This window comes from Lutjanus erythropterus, chromosome 8, assembly GCF_056507025.1.
Source record: "Lutjanus erythropterus isolate fLutEry1 chromosome 8, fLutEry1.hap2, whole genome shotgun sequence".
NCBI classification, from domain to species: Eukaryota; Metazoa; Chordata; class Actinopteri; order Lutjaniformes; family Lutjanidae; genus Lutjanus; species Lutjanus erythropterus.
In genome coordinates this window covers 43185001-43206391 of record NC_139324.1, presented here as the reverse complement: position 1 = coordinate 43206391, position 21391 = coordinate 43185001, and the positions used below count along the sequence as shown (strand labels likewise).

The following is a 21391-nucleotide window of genomic DNA, read 5'->3' as shown; positions in this document are numbered from 1 at the left end:
TGAGACTTTTCTTTTCATAAAAATGGACTGAAATGATTCAAGATGATAAATCAGTTCTCAAAATAGCTGCAGATTAATTTAACAGGGGATCAATAACAGATTAATTATTGCAGCTCTCAGTGTTTTCTATTGTTCAGTTTATTAGTTTGTCCAGCTGTTGTTGTGCTGAATTGATTGATTGATTGATTGATTGATTGATTGATTGATTGATTGAGGTCATGATAATGACTTTTCATCTGTTGTGTTCTTCATTTTAAAACTGTAATCCTGATAATAATCCACATTTTTACTAAACGTATCTGTAATCTGATTACATTTGTTATGTGTAAGTGTGATGGAGAACAGTTACCTTGTTTTGCATCCTGATTATGTAATCCTGTTACATGTAATCTGTTACACCTCAAACCTGTTTATCAAGATAGTGAGAGTTTTCTGTGTTTTGTTGCAGAGTTCAAGTAACCGTCAGTATCAGCTGGGTTTCTTCACGATGTTGCGGTTTTCAGATGTCCTTAGTAAGAAACACAACTCACTGCACACACACACACACACACACACACACACACACACACACACACACACACACACACACACACACACATATGCTCACAATGATGTTTTAATCATCTGTTCATTTTAAACAGATGTGACTTTAAATAAAACTGAGAGGAAAAACATAACTTCACTTTCATTTTCTGTTTGGTATCATTAGTTTTATTTTAATTATTACAACAGACCAATAAACACTTTGATACATAAATCAATAACTCTGTGAATCAGTATAACTTTATTCCACATCAGGATGACATGTTGTTTTCTATGAATGGACACATGATTCATGTGAAAAATACTGCAGACTATATTTATGTCTCCTGAATGTTTTTCTGTCTAGGAGAGATTTTAACTGAAAATCAGCCTCCACCTTCTCCCAGTAAGATATGACGTTTAATTCACACTTTTATTATTATTATTATTATTATTATTATTATTATTATTATTATTATTATTATTATTATTTAGGCCACACATGAAAAGTACTGCAGGCTATATTTATGTTTCCTGAATGTTCTTTTTTTATTTCCAGGTCCACCACCTTCTCCCAGTAAGACTTTTATTATCATTATTATTCATACAGAACCATTCATGATGTTAATTTTTTAAAAATATTTGCTTATCTCCTCAGCTCTCAGAGAACCATGGAGGGACATATGTTGGGGGTGAGTTGACTAAAACACATGGTGACACATCAGACGTTCCTTCATTAGAACAACAGGTACAGGTGAGCAGGTCAGTCAGGACCAATCAGAGAACAGATCAGAGAGACGCTGAGCTCATCACTTCTGAATCATCACAATGATTCGAACATTAACATTAAAATTCTGACTTTACTTTTGAAGACGGTGGTGAGAGAGGAGGATTTTCTGCTGACGTTTCTGTCCGTGTTCAGTGTTTTAACACCGAAACTCAAAGTCTGAACCTCAAACCAAAGTTTCATCCATGTTCAGCAGCTGACACTCCTTCATCTTCTTCTCTGTTCTCTGTTGGTTGCAGTTATTTCTTCCACCTGTGGATCAGTAAACATCAACAGGACTGTGTATCAGCTCCATACATACCACACATCCATGAATACGGTTTATTATAGGAGACCTTCGATCTTTAAACCCACCTGATCAGCAGAACAGAGTCACTGAACGTCACAAACATCTGCTTCAAACTGTGACAGCTTTATATTTTCCTCTGTAATCTCTTTTAACAGAGACAGGGCGAGGATTCTTCAGTATGTGCAGGATTACAAACCTGAAAGTGGCGACGTCCAACATCTCCGAATTCTTCTATACGGGCCCGTCGGAGCGGGAAAGTCCAGTTTCATCAACTCTGTCACCTCTGTTGTTCGAGGCAGAATTTCTATTCCTGCTGCAGCCAATGCATCGGCTGCTTCGAAGGAGAGTTTCACCAAAAAAGTAAGAAAACTTATGAAATACAGTTTGCTATTAAAATCTATTACAATTACTTAATAAATTCATTACACTTATTTTATTGCTTGAAATTATGAATTCATTTGCTCTTTTGAATCAATGCTCTGTAGACTTGCACTGATGGACGGAAGGAAATTACCACGGCAGAAAAAGGACATACGGCAAAACATTCTTAATTATTGGGTATCAATAATTAGCTTTTATAATGAGGAGAGTAAATATATGATGTTTAGCTGCAGCTCAACTTTATTTCTTCACGTAGTCTCATTGAGAAACATGGAATCTGTGTGGTTTTGTCTCCTGAATGTTTCAGCTTGATTAATCCAATCACGTCATATTAACACTGGCTTTTGGTCTAATTCTGGTCGAACAGTCGTGGCCTTTATTTAGCTCAAAAATAGACGTTGAAAATTAGGTTGAACTGGTCTGTCCAGTTTGGACAAAATGTTGCCCAAAACAGACACTGAAATTTGGGCCATGTTTGGTCTGTCTGATGTGGTTGAAAAGTAGCACAAGAAAAGACGTTGAAGTCTGGGCCGTGTTTAGTCCAACTGATCTGGTCCAGGTGCAGCCCAAAAGTAGACGATGAAACTTTACCTGTCTTTGGTCCATCCGGTTTGTAAAATACAGCTACATGTTTAAATTTAGGTCTTGTTTGGTTGGTCGGATTTGGTCCAAGTGTACACAACTGGCACAGCCATTTTTTCAATGTCTTTTCAACCAAATTATGTTGACTGAGCACAATCAACAAAAACAAACAACAAAACAACAAAAAGAGTCATAAAAACATCAGATAATGAAGTTTTAAAATCTCCACGGTCACAGTCAGTTTACAGATCAGTTAGTAAAAAGCAGATTGGTGCAGAGCTGGTAGCCAGAAAGGAAACTCACAACACAAAGACAGACAGACAGGAGACACGGAGACAAAAAGTGGAAAAGACCAGGGACAATACCTGAGGCACGGCTGTGACCACGTGGAGACAAACTGTTGATCTCTGAGGAGGAGTTGAACAGTAACTTCATGTTCTACCCATGATATATATACCCATGAGCCTCTGCAGGTAATATGAAACACACAAGGTGTGAGTCAAAACTTTGCTGTTTCAGGAACAAACCTGATCACAATTCTAAAAGTTGTAAAAAAGATCTCCTCTTTGTCCAGTAAATGAGCTCAGTATGAGACCAATATGAAACTTTGATCATTTTCTCATAATTCTTAAATTTGGCTCCTCAGAAACATCTCAGCCTGAGTTTTGGCCTGATTGAAGATCTGGAAATGCTCTTTTTTGTCTCACTGCACTGATCTTACGTTTGTCTGAAACAATCAGCTCTTGATGTAAAAGAAACTCACTGCTCTTAAATGAGATCTTAAATGTGGTTTAGGAGAAATAAATGAGACGTCAGCGAGTTCAAAATAACAAATCTCATTTATTTCTCATAAAACAAAGGCAGGCAGCCTCACTGTCACTGAAACAAACTTGAATTCTTTTTATGTGTCACAGTATGAAACTCATAAAATCAGAAAAGGAAGAGGAGGATCGAGGATGTATTATCCTTTCATCTTCAATGACATGATGGGTCTGGAGGAAGGTGCTGGAGTCCGTGCTGAAGACATCAAACTGGCCATGAGGGGACACGTGATGGAGGGTCACAAGGTACAGCAGCCTCATTATTAATCTCTTCACACTGTCAACAACACCGAATACGTTTTGAAAGAAAATCCAGGAAGTCCACTGGACGGAGTTTCATATGAAACCATGAGTGTCGGTCTGTTTGGACTCACAGAAGACAAACATCCTGTTCTGCTTCCAGACAGAAAAGTCTGCAGAGATGCAAGACGTCATGTGTTTATTAACATTTAACCAAAGACAGACACAAACTGTCCATGTCCAACAGTCACCAACTGACCCACAACAACTGACCCACAACAACTGACCCACAACAACTGACCCATAACAACTGACCCACAACAACTGAGCCACAACAACTGAGCTACAACAACTGACCCACAACACCTGACCCACAACAACTGAGCTACAACCCCTGACCCACAACAACTGACCCACAACAACTGACCCACAACCCCTGACCCACAACAACTGACCCACAACCCCTGACCCACAACAACTGACCCATAACAACTGAGCTACAACCCCTGACCCACAACAACTTACCCATAACAACTGAGCTACAACAACTGACCCACAACAACTGACCCACAACAACTGACCCACAACCCCTGACCCACAACAACTGACCCATAACAACTGAGCTACAACAACTGACCCACAACAACTGACCCACAACAACTGACCCATAACAACTGACCCACAACCCCTGACCCACAACAACTGACCCACAACAACTGACCCACAACAACTGACCCATAACAACTGAGCTACAACCCCTGACCCACAACAACTGACCCACAACAACTGACCCAGAACAACTGACCCACCACCCCTGACCCACAACAACTGACCCACAACAACTGACCCACAACAACTGACCCACAACCCCTGACCCACAACAACTGACCCACAACCCCTGACCCACAACCCCTGACCCACAACCCCTGACCCACAACAACTGACCCATAACAACTGACCCACAACAACTGACCCATAACAACTGATCTACAACCCCTGACCCACAACAACTGACCCACAACAACTGACCCACAACCCCTGACCCACAACAACTGACCCACAACAACTGACCCACAACAACTGATCCATAACAACTGACCCACAACAACTGAGCTACAACCCCTGACCCACAACAACTGACCCACAACAACTGAGCTACAACCCCTGACCCACAACAACTGACCCACAACAACTGACCCATAACAACTGAGCTACAACCCCTGACCCACAACAACTGACCCACAACAACTGACCCATAACAACTGAGCTACAACCCCTGACCCACAACAACTGACCCACAACAACTGAGCTACAACCCCTGACCCACAACAACTGACCCACAACAACTGAGCTACAACCCCTGACCCACAACAACTGACCCACCACAACTGACCCACAACAACTGACCCACAACAACTGAGCTACAACCCCTGACCCACAACAACTGAGCTACAACCCCTGACCCACAACAACTGACCCACAACAACTGAGCTACAACCCCTGACCCACACCAACTGACCCACAACAACTGACCCACCACAACTGACCCACAACAACTGACCCACAACAACTGAGCTACAACCCCTGACCCACAACAACTGACCCACAACAACTGACCCACAACCCCTGACCCACAACAACTGACCCACAACAACTGACCCATAACAACTGACCCACAACCCCTGACCCACAACAACTGACCCATAACAACTGAGCTACAACCCCTGACCCACAACAACTGACCCACAACAACTGAGCTACAACCCCTGACCCACAACAACTGACCCACAACAACTGACCCATAACAACTGACCCCACAACAACTGACCCATAACAACTGACCCACAACAACTGACCCACAACAACTGAGCTACAACCCCTGACCCACAACAACTGAGCTACAACCCCTGACCCACAACAACTGACCCACAACAACTGAGCTACAACCCCTGACCCACAACAACTGACCCATAACAACTGACCAACAACCCCTGACCCACAACAACTGACCCATAACAACTGAGCTACAACCCCTGACCCACAACAACTGACCCATAACAACTGAGCTACAACCTCTGACCCACAACAACTGACCCACAACAACTGACCCACAACCCCTGACCCACAACAACTGACCCACAACAACTGACCCATAACAACTGAGCTACAACCCCTGACCCACAACAACTGACCCACAACAACTGAGTTACAACCCCTGACCCACAACAACTGACCCACAACAACTGACCCATAACAACTGAGCTACAACCCCTGACCCACAACAACTGAGCCACAACAACTGAGCTACAACCCCTGACCCACAACCCCTGACCCACAACAACTGACCCACAACAACTGACCCACAACAACTGACCCACAACAACTTAACTACAACCTCTGACATAAAACTTCTGATCTACAACAACTGACCCACAACAACTGACCCACAACAACTGAGCTACAACCCCTGACCCACAACAACTGACCCACAACAACTGAGCTACAACCCCTGACCCACAACAACTGACCCACAACAACTGACCCATAACAACTGAGCTACAACCCCTGACCCACAACAACTGACCCACAACAACTGACCCATAACAACTGAGCTACAACCCCTGACCCACAACAACTGACCCACAACAACTGAGCTACAACCCCTGACCCACAACAACTGAGCTACAACCCCTGACCCACAACAACTGACCCACCACAACTGACCCACAACAACTGACCCACAACAACTGAGCTACAACCCCTGACCCACAACAACTGAGCTACAACCCCTGACCCACAACAACTGACCCACAACAACTGAGCTACAACCCCTGACCCACACCAACTGACCCACAACAACTGACCCACCACAACTGACCCACAACAACTGACCCACAACAACTGAGCTACAACCCCTGACCCACAACAACTGACCCACAACAACTGACCCACAACCCCTGACCCACAACAACTGACCCACAACAACTGACCCACAACAACTGACCCATAACAACTGACCCACAACCCCTGACCCACAACAACTGACCCATAACAACTGAGCTACAACCCCTGACCCACAACAACTGAGCTACAACCCCTGACCCACAACAACTGACCCACAACAACTGACCCATAACAACTGACCCCACAACAACTGACCCATAACAACTGACCCACAACAACTGACCCACAACAACTGAGCTACAACCCCTGACCCACAACAACTGAGCTACAACCCCTGACCCACAACAACTGACCCACAACAACTGAGCTACAACCCCTGACCCACAACAACTGACCCATAACAACTGACCCACAACCCCTGACCCACAACAACTGACCCATAACAACTGAGCTACAACCCCTGACCCACAACAACTGACCCATAACAACTGAGCTACAACCCCTGACCCACAACAACTGACCCACAACAACTGACCCACAACCCCTGACCCACAACAACTGACCCACAACAACTGACCCATAACAACTGAGCTACAACCCCTGACCCACAACAACTGACCCACAACAACTGAGTTACAACCCCTGACCCACAACAACTGACCCACAACAACTGACCCATAACAACTGAGCTACAACCCCTGACCCACAACAACTGACCCACAACAACTGAGCTACAACCCCTGACCCACAACCCCTGACCCACAACAACTGACCCACAACAACTGACCCACAACAACTTAACTACAACCTCTGACATAAAACTTCTGATCTACAACAACTGACCCACAACAACTGAGCTACAACCCCTGACCCACAACAACTGACCCACAACAACTGAGCTACAACCCCTGACCCACAACAACTGACCCACAACAACTGAGCTACAACCCCTGACCCACAACAACTGACCCAACGTCAGGCCTACAACCTCTGACTTACAATCCTTGACCCACAACTGGGCGTCTCAAGTTAAAACCCGTGTTGAAGCCTCGTTCACGTGTCAGCCGGTCTTTTCCTGGGTAGGACAGGTCAGTGAAGTAGCTGTGTCTTACTGTTTACTGGACGTTGGAAGTAAAGCAGATGGAAATTTAACAAACCAACCAGTTAGTTTTCATCCTTTAAGTCTTTGTGTTACAGGTGAACATCCTTTAGTTTTTGCTCTACGTTGTCAGAACTTTTATTGAAGATACATCATTTACTGAAAATGCTTGTTTCTCCACGCCTGACTCAACTCCCATCATAGGAAATTATCATGTACACGGTCGGTGTGTCAGGACACTTTTTGTATTCATGTGTCATAATTAATGTGTTTTACTCTGTCCTCCAGTTCAATCCCGTATCTCCCCTGTCACCTGGGGATCCAGGCTACAACCAGAACCCTTCTCCAGATGACAAAATTCATGTGCTGGTTTGTGCGCTTTCTGCTAACTCACCGTCAATTAACGAGTCGGTTCTGCAGAAGATGGCGGACATCAGAGAGGCAGCCAATGAGCTGGGTAAGTGTTTCATGTACAAAGGGCCTTTCAGACACAATGTGCTGAGCACTTCTTCAGTTTATTAAAGCCTATAAGTCATTTTATTTGCAACTTGTCACAGTCATAACATAAAAGTAAGGACTAAGTACCATATATATATTAAAATAATGTTCAGGGTTGTATCAGCATTAAGAAAGAGTATTTCAAACCATTAATACACCACCAGTATATTACAAATATGGTTTAGTCATTTTTCGTTTTTTATTTCTAGCTTTTTAGATTTTCAGAGGAAGATGACAGATGGATAACAGGCCCACAGAGTTTGTTCCATGGTCAGAGCAGTTTTGGAGGCGACACATGAGTCATAAAAACCTGTTAGAACAGGTTCAGGAGAACAGAGAAACTTTATGAAGCCACCACAACACCAAATATTACAAAGACAAATAAAAAGGTCACCTGTTAGTGAGAAATTTAGACCTGCTTCTAGTTTCTTAATGAATTTGTTGTTGTGTGATTATGGCACCATGTGGAGGTAGGAGGCCAGGAGAAGCTACTAACCAAAGACAAACATTATTGGTGATGATTATTGATCACTAACGATCCTGTTAGCTTTAATCTGGGTTTGCTGAGTCGGATTTAAACCTCATACATGTTTTTAGGTCAACTGAAGTCAGACTTTTCACATGAAGTCTCAAAAAGTCTTAAAGAGAGCAGCTTAATATACTGAGTGTTTGTGTCTGCAGGGATTCCTCAGATGGCGATGATCACCAACATCGATGCAGCCTGCAGTGAAACTGAGAAGAACCTGAGGAACGTGTACACGAGCAAGCACCTGAAGAAGAAGGTGAGTTTCTGTCATTTTCTGAGTCTGTGCAGCATTCATGTGATTTAGTTTGATATGTTGTGTGACATGTTGTTTCTCTGACTCTCAGATGAGAGACTTAAGCTCAGCAGTGGGAATCCCACTGAACTGCATCTTTCCTGTGAAGAACTACTGTGAAGAAATCAACATGAAAGATGATGTGGACAGTCTGATCCTGAGCGCTCTGAAATGCATGGTTGATTTTGGAGACGACTTCATTGAGAGATTATAGTTTGGGATGTTTTATACCTCAGTCTGATGTGGTGCAACGGTTCTACTCATTGTTGTATGATTCAGTTAATGTTTGTATTAGATGAAGACTTCACCGTTGTCTCTATGTGACAGGAGAGTCAACGAAAACTGTAACTGCACCTTTACTAAAGTGCAACTTGGATTTATTTCTCCTTGACTTATTTTTTGACTCGCCTCCTCCACCACATTTCAGTGTAATATTGCACTTTCTATTGTACAGTTAAATTACCCAACTGTTTATACAAGTATAGCTGAAATAATTAGTCGATTAATCAATTAGTTGATTGACAGCAAATTATTTGGACACTATTTTGATAATTAAATCTTTTTCTTACCTTTTTTAAAACAATTTTTATCATTGATATTTGGGCCGGGTTGATCAAACCACGTCTGATAAAGTTCACTCACCTGGAGAAGCTGAGTGTCTGAACACCTGACGGCCATGTCTGATCAGCTGTTTGAACTGTGTTTTATTTTGAAAGGACAAAGAAGTGACATATTAAATTTCTGTGTCTGATGAAGAGAAGTGTGTTTAGGTTCTTCCAGTCGTACAGATCTGAACGGTTTGAGCGTCAGTTTCACTGACTGTGTGTTTTAATTTTAGTGTGCAAGCAATCATAAAAAAAACTGCATTTCAACAAAAATGTATCAGTTAGCAAAACTTAAGTATTTGACATAAAGCTAAAAAATCTGTTAAAGTAAGTTGACCTGAAAGTTTGAGATTTTTCAACTTTTTTGTTTTTACAGTGTAGCACATTTTGTCCAACTTCATAAATGAGACAAAATCAGTTGATTTAAGCAGAATGAACCAGCTGCTGTTTTTTTCCTGTCATCTGTTCAACCAGCCACTCCCAAACACTGGGTCGTGACCCTCAGGTGGGTCACAGGAGATTTTATTTTGGTCACCAAATAAATAAAAGACTATTGAATAAATTCTGCAACTTGAAGATTTATCTGCAGCACAGCTTTTAGAAAACGACTGGAGCCGCAAAGAAAAGACTCAGAAACACAAAGGAGGAGGGATAATGAGGGACAGGTGAAACCAGTCAGGGTGGGGTAGGTAATCACACAGGAGGGAAACCCACAGGGGCAGGAAGTGAAGTACCTGAAACAAGAGACAAGGATGAGCATCAAAATAAAACAGGAAATACTGAGGAAAACTGAAAACAAGGGAAACATGAAATGGGTCGCTCAGGGTGAAGAACACTAAAATGTCCTACACTGTGAAAATGAAAAACTCTTTTGATTTTTTGGTTGTTTTTTTTTTTAGCTTTGAGCCAAACTCAAACTAATAAACTAAACTTAACTAATTAAGTTTAGTTGAGATAATTTACTTTTCTTCTTTAAATAAAGTTGAGTATTGAAGTTTTAGAAACCCCAAAAACTGTGCTTCAAAAATTAAATTTGAATATAATAATAATATTTTAAAATTCTTGATTAAAATTTTGTTTTCAAGCACCAGAATAACGACAAATCAAGTTCGCAGCTCACTGTGAACAATTTCTGGACAAAGAAAACTAAATTATCTTGACTAAAGAAAAGAGGTAAAACTTTTTGAGTCGGGCTCAAAACTCAAAACTCAAAACTCACCTCAGCTTTATTCTTTTAGTATTTAATATGTGTGATAATATAAAGTAATCAGCTCTTCACAGGATTTATTGATACCTTCGATTGGAAATCAGGTCACGATGGGTTGTAATTAAAAAGTGAGTCAATGGAAAAACAACTTTGGGAAACACTGAGTTAAAAAATGTTCTGCAGATATAAATCGTGGTTTAATGACCTGCTGTACAAGTCAGTTTGCAGGAATATATTATAAAACAGCAAGTTAACACTAAAAGTGATAAAATTATGAAAATGTCCATCAGCATAATTTTGACCTTTGACCTCAAAACTATTAACTCTCAGGATAAACATCAGACTGAGAGATTCATGTTTCTATGATGATAATAATAATAATAATAATAATAATAATAATAATAATAATAATAATAATAATAATAACAAAAACAACAACAATAATAATAATAATAATAATAATAATAATAACAATAATAATAATAATATGGATATAATGATAATATTTTTTTTAGGAATGAAAAACACCAAATGTAAATTTTGTAAAGTGTTTATATATTAATTCATTTGCAGCGTGACGTGAACTGTAATGATTTTTCAGTGGGATAATAACCATCAGTGATCTGATTGTAATTTTAGATTCATCTAGAATCACTCAGAGCCAGAAACAGTTAAATGTATTTTATAAGATTATAAACATGATATTTTAACATTAATAAGGACAAATTTCAACTTTAAAAATAACCTCAGCCTGTGGGAAAAGACTGAAGACAAGTCCAAAAATAAAACAACAAAAAGTTTCTGTTTAACAAACGAAAAGAAATTTTGGTACAGCTGTCCCAGGTCTCCCCTACTTTCTTTTTAATTGAGCCTAATTAATTAGTTTAATTAATTAATTGTTTGTATTTTAATCGTAAAGATCTTTTACGTTCAGCAGCGGGTTCTCGTCGTGTTTCTGCTGTTTGTTCTCTGCAGTACCTCTGACTGGTGGCAGGAGGCGTCGCTGCTGCTATGAGCAGTTTAAAGGACAGTTTGTCTCTGAGTCTCTGTGGACGCTGAGGAGGATTTAGTGTCCTGCAGCTGTCCTCTCTGTTGACACCCGAGCCGACCAGCTGAGACTGTTGCAAAACCCCCGAAACACAGAGACAGAAATGGATCAACCACCAGCCAGCGCTGTGCTCACCTCCTCCTCACAAGACTCACATTGATTAGTTTATTAACGAGGGACGGAGCAGCTTCACCACCAACCACAGTCCTGAGACAAGTCACGACGAATGACGAAAAGAATTCAGCTTTAAAACAGTAAACAGGATAAAACAAACCGACAATGGAACCAAATCTGAACTATTCTGATTATTATTCTGATTATTATTCAGATAATTATTCTAATAATTATTCTGATTATTATTCTAATAGTTATTCTGATAATTCTTCTGATTATTAATCTGTTAAAATAAACATGAAATGAATAAATAGAACCAAACAAGTTTTCCAGGATTAGAGGAGAGAAAAGATATTAAATGTTTGTATATTCAATAAATTCTCTGAAGGATCATTTGACTGTTTTTGTTGTTTGTTTTCTGGTCCACTGGTGAGTCATGTCTGTTTTTCTTTAATTAATTACTGAATGAATAAATACAAAACAAACAAACAACAAAACTGTGCACACAAGCTGAACTTCACTACAGCTGTTGAGTTTCTGATCTGAGATCTGTCGGTGTGACTGAACCTCGTGGAGGTGATTTGTTACGATTCTTCATGTTTTAAACAAAATACATTTATGAAATCAAGTCCTTTGGTGTTTTCAAAGTCATGAAATTGACAGATTCAACACGTCTGTCTGTCTCTCTGTCTGTCCGTCTGTCTGTCTGTCTGTCTGTCCGTCTGTCTGTCTGTCTGTCTGTCTGTCTCTCTGTCTGTCTGTCTCTCTGTCCGTCTGTCTGTCCGTCTGTCTGTCCATCTGTCCGTCTCTCTGTCCGTCTCTCTGTCTGTCTGTCTGTCTGTCTGTCTGTAAGTGTGTCTGTCCATCTGTCTGTCTGTCTGTCCATCTGTCCGTCCATGTGTCTGTCTGTCTGTCCGTCTGTCTGTCTGTCTCTCTGTCTGTCTGTCTGTCTGTCTGTCCGTCTGTCTGTCTCTCTGTCCATCTGTCTGTCCGTCTGTCTGTCTCTCTGTCTGTCTGTCTCTCTGTCTGTCTGTCCGTCTGTCCGTCTGTCTGTCTGTCTGTCTGTCTGTCTGTCTGTCAGTGCGTCTGTCTGTCTGTCTGTCTCTCTGTCTGTCTGTCTGTCTGTCTGTCCGTCTGTCTGTCTCTCTGTCTGTCTCTCTGTCTGTCTGTCTCTCTGTCCGTCTGTCTGTCTGTCTCTCTGTCCATCTGTCTGTCTGTCTCTCTGTCCGTCTGTCTGTCTGTCTGTCTGTCCGTCTGTCTGTCTCTCTGTCTGTCTGTCTGTCTGTCCGTCTGTCTGTCTCTCTGTCCATCTGTCTGCCTGTCTGTCCATGTGTCTGTCCGTCTGTCTGTCCATGTGTCTGTCCGTCTGTCTGTCCATGTGTCTGTCCGTCTGTCTGTCTGTCTGTCTGTCTGTCAGTGTGTCTGTCTGTCTGTCTGTCTGTCCGTCTGTCTGTCCGTCCGTCTGTCTGTCTGTCTGTCTGCCCATCTGTCTGCCCGTCTCTCTGTCCGTCTGTCTGTCTGTCTGTCTGTCTGTCAGTGTGTCTGTCTGTCTGTCAGTGGACAGTGGACATATGGACATGATGTTACTCCTCCAAATTACTAAAAAGTATTCAGATCCTTTACTTAAGAAAAAGTACTAATATCACGCTGTAAATACTTCACTACAAGTAAGACTCCTGCATTCACAAAACCAGGGCTGGAAGTAACTAATTACAAATACTGAAGTTACTGTAATTAAGTAATTTTTTGGGGTACTTGTACGTTTATGAGTAGCTTTTCAAGTGTACTTACTTGTACTTAAGTGTACATTAGAATATGTATTCTACAAAGTTACTTTTAAAATCATAATTCAGTACAATTTGAATTAATATTCAAAACTTTCATCTGTATTTTTGTAGCCATTAATTTTCTTTGATCACAAACGAGTTGATGAAAACCACAACATGTGGACGAAAAAGAGCAACAAAATACTGCAACAGGTACGGGTGTGTAGTACAGGTGTGTAGTACAGGTGTTAGTGGAGGTGTTAGTGGAGGTGTGTAGTACAGGTGTGTAGTACAGGTGTTAGTGGAGGTGTGTAGTACAGGTGTGTAGTACAGGTGTGTAGTACAGGTGTGTAGTGGAGTGGAGGTGTGTAGTACAGGTGTGTAGTACAGGTGTGTAGTACGGGTGTGTAGTACAGGTGTGTAGTACAGGTGTGTAGTACAGGTGTTAGTGGAGGTGTGTAGTACAGGTGTGTAGTACAGGTGTGTAGTACAGGTGTTAGTGGAGGTGTGAAGTACAGGTGTGTAGTACAGGTGTGTAGTGGAGTGGAGGTGTGTAGTACAGGTGTGTAGTACAGGTGTGTAGTACAGGTGTGTAGTGGAGTGGAGGTGTGTAGTACAGGTGTGTAGTACAGGTGTGTAATGATGACGTTGACACTGAGCAAAACAGGAAGTGGTTGAAGATTCATAGAAACAGAACGACAGTCATTTTAATAATTTGTTAATCAGCTCCTCCAGAATTTCACAGATTTTTTGGGATCGATTCGGTTTAAAAGATTATTTCCCTCAAACAGCTGTGATGCGTGTTGTGAAGAATTTTTACGTGTTTGCGCTCCACCGCTTTTCACACGTTCAGACCTATTTTTAAATTGACAAGATCATGACAGGATACATTTTTTTTTTTTACAATTTTCTGATGTTTTATGTACAAAACAACTAATTGATTAATTGAGAAATGATTGACAGATTGAAAGAAAGAATACGGAGTGAAAGTTTCAGTTTGGAGCCTTTCTAAAGAACATTTTTAAAAATGAATTTGCATTGAAATGATGTAAAAGTTGATTGTAAAAGTGAGTGAGTTTGTGGTTTGTGGAGTAGCAGCCTCCTGATGATGGATGATTGACAGCTGAGTGATGGTTACCAAACCTTGTTACCAAACGCCGACGGAGGCCGCGGGCTGTTTTAACCCTCTGAGCTCCATGCAGGGTTATAATCTGCACACTGACGTGACACACTGAAGAGTCTCACTGAGACGTGTGCTTCAATAAAAGCAGCAGCAGAAGAAGAAGAATGAGAGCGTAAACAGACAGTTTGTCCTGTTGTGTTGTAACAGTGGGGTGATGGGGGGGTGGGGGTGGTGTTTGATTGACAGGGACAGCCTCAGCCTCCTGTTGGTCAGCACATATTTAATGACTCTGTCTGTTTGTGTCTTTAACTCTTTAATCTTTCTTTCTTAAACTCTTCAAACCGACCAGACGAGAGGTGAAGCCACAACGAGCGGCGCTCAGACGATCGCATCGATCAAATCAAACCTGGATCGCTCTGACGGGCTGGTGGGGGTGGGTGGGGGTTTGACTGACAGGGTGGAGGTTGCATAAATGGCTGCCATGTCCCATCATGCCCCCCTGAGCGTTCCAGCAGCCAATCAAGAGGCTCGCTGGTGTGATGATGCAGGTCGACCCCCCTGGTATAAAGACCTACAGCACCGTCTGGGCCCTCCTGAGCAGTTGGAGCATTCCCAGCCTCGCCTCGGGTGGAGGGATTGCGAGGAGGGAAAGCAAAACTACACGGCGGCGTCTCTCTGTGTAGTTTTGTTTTTGTCGGGGGGGGGGATATTTCGAGGCTCGCCGTTCTCATCTTGGATTTTTCTGGGAAAAAAACGTTTCTGGATAAGGAGACTCGTTCAGAGCAGCGGGGCTCCGTCCCATCTCTCTCAGGCACTCTTGTGGAAACAAGTGAGTAACCGCCACACACTCCGCCCGCCTGCAGCTGGTTTACGGGCACTTTTTGTGTGTTTTTGTGTGTTTTTGTGTGTGTTTGGTGTGTTTGGTGTGTTTGATGTGTGAGTGTGGAGTGGCCGCGTGCAGCGTTGCTCTGCTGGAGGCCAAGAATAGCTGCTGATAGCATGAGAGAGGACTGTCAGCTGGCCTGATGGCTTTTTAAGGGAATCAGCTGCAGGACGGAGCTATCATTGACCTGCAGATATGTGCCACATGCTGCCTGTCAATCAAACATCGGGGGGGTGGGGGGGACACAGAGGGGAGGGAGGGGGGGGGGTATTTTTGGCCACTGCCATATCTGTCTCTCAGCTTCTGATCTGTAAATATCAGCTCAGATTATTCTGTTTTGTTCTGACTGATCTCTGCAGGTTGTTGATCAGTTTGCCAATCAGGGTGATCAGTGTTGATTGGTTGTTTTATCTGCAGAGAGAGAACGTGACAAACTTTTCATGAAATCAGCTGATGGAGCTGAAAAAAAGAGAGGCAGCTGTCCTGACGAGGTGTTCAAAGACCTCAAACAATCAGATAAATCAGGACTTGTTCTTATTGATTATCAGCTCCACATGTTCAATACAAACTCTCAATAATCTGGTTTTATTGATTTAAAGTTTTTTCTAAGAGAATGTTCTTGATCTTTCACATGAAGTTCCACATGTTCCTCAAACTTGTCGCCTTGTCATCTGCAGTAAATATGAAATATGTTTTTATAAATTCTGATCTGTTGTTTTCTGCTGGTTTTTGTTGCTGATTCAGATTTTTATCAATGAAAATATGTTTCAGTAAAAATGATTTTCATTTTGCTGTCCTCAAATTTCTTTAAAAATCTCTTTATCAGTTGTGTTTTGCTGTTTTTATGGAGTTCTTAGAGGTTTACAATTACAATATTCAGTAATTGATGATTTTTTGGGCTGTAAACATGATCACTTTTCTGCTGATACAGAAGATAATCACTGCTTTTTAAACATCCATGTATTGATTCTGTATGTTTGTTTCATCTTAGCAAAACAAACAAACAAACAAACAAACAAAGAAATATACATATAATATCAGACACTTTGTCCAATCACAGGTCAGTCACACTGATGACATCATGAGTCACACTTTATTTATAGAGCAAATAAATTTAAATCAACAGGTTCATAACTGTGATGAAAATTATAATTCAGTCACAGTGTCACAATAATAATGATAATATTGATAATATTAGTCCTATTAGCATGGAGGTTTCTGTCAGAGCAACAGACGTGTCAAAGTGAAACCTTGTATCTCCAGCCTGCATATGAACAAACACTAATCAATAAAATGAGGTCAAACAGTCGGACAAATAAATCTAATAAAATAAACTAACCTGTTACAAATCTTCTAAAACTCTGTAAATGAACTCTGAGACAGGAAAGTAAAAGTTGCAGTTTTACCTGACAGCAGCTGTAACTCCAGCTGTCAGACAAATATGGTGGAGAAAAAAGTACTGCAGTACTTTAGGCAGTACTTTAGTCAGTACTTCACTTACTGAAGGGACTGTAGCAGCTGCTGTTCTCAGATCAGCTGTCAGACTGAACTGTAGCGTCACTCGTTCACCTCTCCAACAGCTCTGCTCATTATTTATCTACCGATCAGCAGATTTATTGATTTTTTGGATCGATCAGTTAATCATTTCTTCTGTAAAATAATCAAATTCTATAAAATAAAGTTCTTTTGGAGGCAAAAAGCTGATGAGTCAGAAACACAAAAATATCAAAATATTCACAGAAGACAGTCGGCAAACTGAACCTTTCAGCCGCTGAAAATTGATTTATATCAGATTATATTTTATTTTCATGTTGAGAAAACTGGAGGAGGAAAGATAAAAACATAAAAACATAAAAAGTCACCGTCTCCATTCAAAAGAAATAAACAAGTAAAGTCACATTTTCTGCAACAATACAACTTTCTTTGTTTTTTTAAATGCTTTAATAAATTAGACCTACGTCTTTTAATCTATTTTTAAAAACAGATTATTTTAAAGATATTTCTTCACCTTGTGTGTGTAATTAAATTATTGATTCAGATATTTAATATTGGCCACAAATTATCCAGTTTGAACTGTTAGTTCAGAAAAGAGAAAATAAATCTCAGCAACAGAAAGTCAAAGAAACAATAAACTCAAAGTTTGTTTTGAGGCTGAAGTGATTCAGTCTCAGTGGTTGAGGTGTTTCAGTGGGGGGGGGGGGGGTTCAGGGTCCCTGTAATTCAGTTTAGGGCCCCTGAACGTGTCACCGGCCGCTCACTCACACATGTGTGAGGAAACCTGTCACAGGTTTAATGACTCACTTTTATGACTCAGTTTATTTATTTTATTACAGTTTAACAGTAAAGACATTTTAGAAACAAGTGAATCAAAGTTAAAGTTGATCCTGATTGGATCGTGTGGTCATATGACTTCTTGAAGGACTTCCTGTCTGGATGTCTGGTAACTTCCTGTTTCCTCACACGTGTGAGCACATGGAGGCGCCACACGTGATTCATCTGAGAGAGTCAGAGTCGATTCTTCACTCCAACATCTCAAATTTAAAAAGTACAAGAATGATTTATTATTATTATTTTACAAACTTCTTTAAAATCCTTTTAGAGTTTTTCTGCATGCTGCAGACTCACTGATGTTATTTCTTCTGTTCACGTCAAATAAAATCAACTTCAAGTTTTTTAAACAGTTAAGCCTCATTAAAGCTGCAGGTTTGTGTTGATTCAGGGACCCTGAACACCGAAGACGTGATTTAAAAAGACACAGAAAAAGGCCAAACAAAAACGTGAATACTGAGAAAAATTAAAGTCGAGTGAACATAAAATTAAATCTTGTGAACATCTGCAATAAGAATAAACAATGAAATAAAATGAATTTAAAAAGTGCATTTTAAATTCAGAATGAATGTGAATTAAAAAAGAATTTGATGTTTGTTTCTTTTCAAATTAAAATTTGCATTTACATTGAGATGGAATAATAATGAATTTTATGAATATTTAACATTAAAATCTGTGAAAAAAGAGCCTTTTATTGTATTAATAATGAGTAATAATAACTTGTATTTACTTGTGTGTCATGAAGCAGAACAGTTTGTCACAGAGAAGCAGATGAATAATGACTCTCAGGATAAAAACAGACGGTCGTGCAGTTTGAGCGTGTGAGCAGCTGTGAGCTGTAAAGTGCAGCTGAGGCTAAATGTGGCTGCTGATCTGAGACCAGCGGGGGGGTGGAGGGTCTCTGGAAGAGCCGAGTTTACACTCGGGTCACAACAAGGTCACATCGACTCCAAAACCAATTATTTTCTGCTCTTTTCTTCTCAGTTTTTGTCTTTTAACCATTTTCTCTCATTTTCTTCTTTTTTCTGACGATAACGTTGTTTTTTTTTCTCATTTCAAATTTATTCAAACTCTTTTTTCTTTTATTCTTTTCTTCTAACTTCATGTTTGATCACTTTTCTTTTTCTGATTTTATGACATTTACACAGAAACTTTGTATTAAAGTTCAGAAGTTTTTCTTGGCAGCGTCACCTGCTGCACAGATTTATTCCTCCTCTTCCTCCTCTTCCTCTGCTAATGAGGATGATGATGATGACCGTAACATGCGGCCGACCTCCAGCTGCCGCCGTCCGTCAGCGTCCTCCGGCCTCTGACAGGCCCCGCCCCCCTGACATTTATAGCTGCTGTGTGAAACAGAAAACCAGTGAAGCAGCAGGAGACACTCAGCACATTCTGCTCAGACTGAGCTTCAACCTGAACATCAAGAAAAACATGTCAGTGATGAAGAACAGGTGATGATGAAGGCTAACAGGAGCAGCTGATTCATCTTGATTCCTGTCTGCGTTCCTGACAAAAACAAAAAAAAACGTATATAAGCTGCAGGTTGAAACCACTCACATGAAGGCCGGACAGTTGCGGCGTTTCTCCAGAGGACTGCAGACCTGCGAACACTGAGGCGACACCAGCCGGCCGCCAGTCGGCATGGCAACGTCACCTATGTGCAACATACGATCACATCGCATCATCAAAATCACAACATTTTGGTGCACGATTCACATATCTTGTTGTTTTGAGCGTGCAGGATGCAGCCACACACGCTTCTTTCCTATTGGTTGAGGCTGTGACGTCATCACTCAGTTTTTAATTAAAAATTATTTTACCTCTTTGCTCTCAGACAATTAAAGGTCACATATCCTGCAAAATGCACTTTTTCAGGGTTTTTCAGCAGAAACAAACGGCGTCTCTAAAGACCCCAAAATATGACAAACTGCCCTCTTCTCTTTCTTCCTGTCAGATTTTCCTCCCTTACACTTTAAAAACTAAATGCTCAAATTAATAACTTGTAGTACGTAATGAAAATTTGTTTAGCGGTTCTACGAACTTAAAAATATTGAGCATCAGAAGACTTTTATTTCTTTTCTGTTTATTAAACTCATGATTTTTGATTAACGAGGGAAATCCTAAAACACAAATATGTATATATATGTATGTTGTATATTAATAAATATACAATATATTCTAGATTGAGTTTACTGAACATGAAATAATGGATTTTTATACTGAATTTCATTCACTTCCTTTAACTTATTGCAGGGAATTATTTTTACTGAAACTACTTGAGTTTAACTGTAATCAAAGTGCATGTAACACAAATTTAATATATTTAAGTTTTGAAAACCTCAGAATTTTAAGTTTATGAGCTCAAGAAAATGATGATGTCACAGTGGGCAGTGGGAGCTGACCAATCAGAGCAGACTGAGCTCTCAGGAGGACAAGAGGAGCTGAAACAGCGTTTCACACAGAGAGGAAATAAAACAGCTGCAAAAAAACACCCATGAAAGAAAAATCATGTGTTTTATGAACATTAAATATAATTAGATTATTTAGTTAATTATTCTCAGGATTCAGAAATGTGACTAAATTAGATTTTTAGCCAAAAAATAAAATAAAATAAAATAAAATATAAAATTGATCTGAGAATGTCCTAAAAATGTGAGAAAAGTAAATTTATTGAAAATATAGATAATGTAAGATATCTAAGATTAAAGTTTGAATCTTGGGATAAAAAATGTGACATTAGGTAAAGAATTTAAGAGGGAAACGATATGACAAAATCTTATTTTTAAATTTTATTCTACAAATCAGAGATTTTGTAATTTTGTAATCAAAAATGTAAAATTAAAATAAGAAAATTTTAAGCAAAAAGTAAAAAACTAGTTAAAAATAAATCTCTGATCAGAAAATGTGAAATGTGAAATTGAATTCAACATTTAAGTAAAAAGAAAAAACATTCAAAACTATGAAAAATGTCAGATCTGAATTTTAATCTCATTATATCAGGGAAAAAATATTTAAAATATAGATAATGTAAAATGTCTCAGATTAAAGTTTGAATGTTGGAATCAAAATGACATTAAGGTAAAAATTTAAAAGGTAAAAACAAACTAAAAAAAATAACTAAAGAAAATCTTATTTTAACATCTTGTTCTATGAATCAGACATTTTGTAATTCTGTAATAAAAAATGTGAGATTAAAGTAAAAAAAAAAAATAAAAAAAAAATATAAGAAATCTCTGATCAGAAATCAACATTTAAGATGAAAAAATCAAAACTATGAAATATCTCAGATTTGAATTTTAATCTCAGATCAAAGTCAAACATTTAAAAGAAAAATTAAAAACTTTGATTTAATTTTTTAATAGAAACTCTGAGTTTA

At 39.9% G+C, this 21391-nt stretch overlaps 2 protein-coding genes across 3 annotated transcripts in view; both read left to right on the top strand.

Moving 5' to 3' along the window:
• The first annotated feature begins 789 nt into the window (after window positions 1–789).
• Window positions 790–11169, top strand: LOC146323390 (interferon-induced protein 44-like). 2 transcript variants are annotated; one of them, XM_084725585.1, is made up of 9 exons: window positions 889–928; window positions 1082–1099; window positions 1181–1214; window positions 1754–1958; window positions 2084–2156; window positions 3476–3628; window positions 7914–8082; window positions 8805–8905; window positions 8994–11169. In XM_084725585.1, the coding sequence occupies exons 4-9, from the start codon at window positions 1777–1779 to the stop codon at window positions 9153–9155; spliced, it is 840 nt and encodes a 279-aa protein (XP_084581711.1). In that variant the 5' UTR covers window positions 889–928; window positions 1082–1099; window positions 1181–1214; window positions 1754–1776; the 3' UTR covers window positions 9156–11169. The 2 variants fall into 2 exon arrangements, with proteins under 2 accessions (XP_084581710.1, XP_084581711.1); XM_084725584.1 differs by lacking the exon at window positions 2084–2156 and having other exon boundaries at window positions 790–928.
• Window positions 11170–15409: 4240 nt separating this feature from the next.
• LOC146323388 (titin-like) overlaps window positions 15410–21391 on the top strand; it is a 199585-nt gene continuing 193603 nt past the window's right edge. The window contains exon 1 of the mRNA XM_084725583.1: window positions 15410–15633. The gene's annotated coding sequence lies outside the window, so the exon portion shown is untranslated. The remainder of the gene's footprint in view (window positions 15634–21391) is intronic.

What these genes read in the sequence shown, in the direction of transcription:
- LOC146323390 (XM_084725584.1), top strand. Translation starts at nt 874, where the DNA reads ATGTTTTTCTGTCTAGGAGAGATTTTAACTGAAAATCAGCCTCCACCT. An exon ending in ACGTGATGGAGGGTCACAAG is followed by an intron (nt 3,629 to 7,913) that starts GTACAGCAGCCT and finishes TCTGTCCTCCAG; the next exon opens with TTCAATCCCGTATCTCCCCT. An exon ending in GCAAGCACCTGAAGAAGAAG is followed by an intron (nt 8,906 to 8,993) that starts GTGAGTTTCTGT and finishes TCTGACTCTCAG; the next exon opens with ATGAGAGACTTAAGCTCAGC.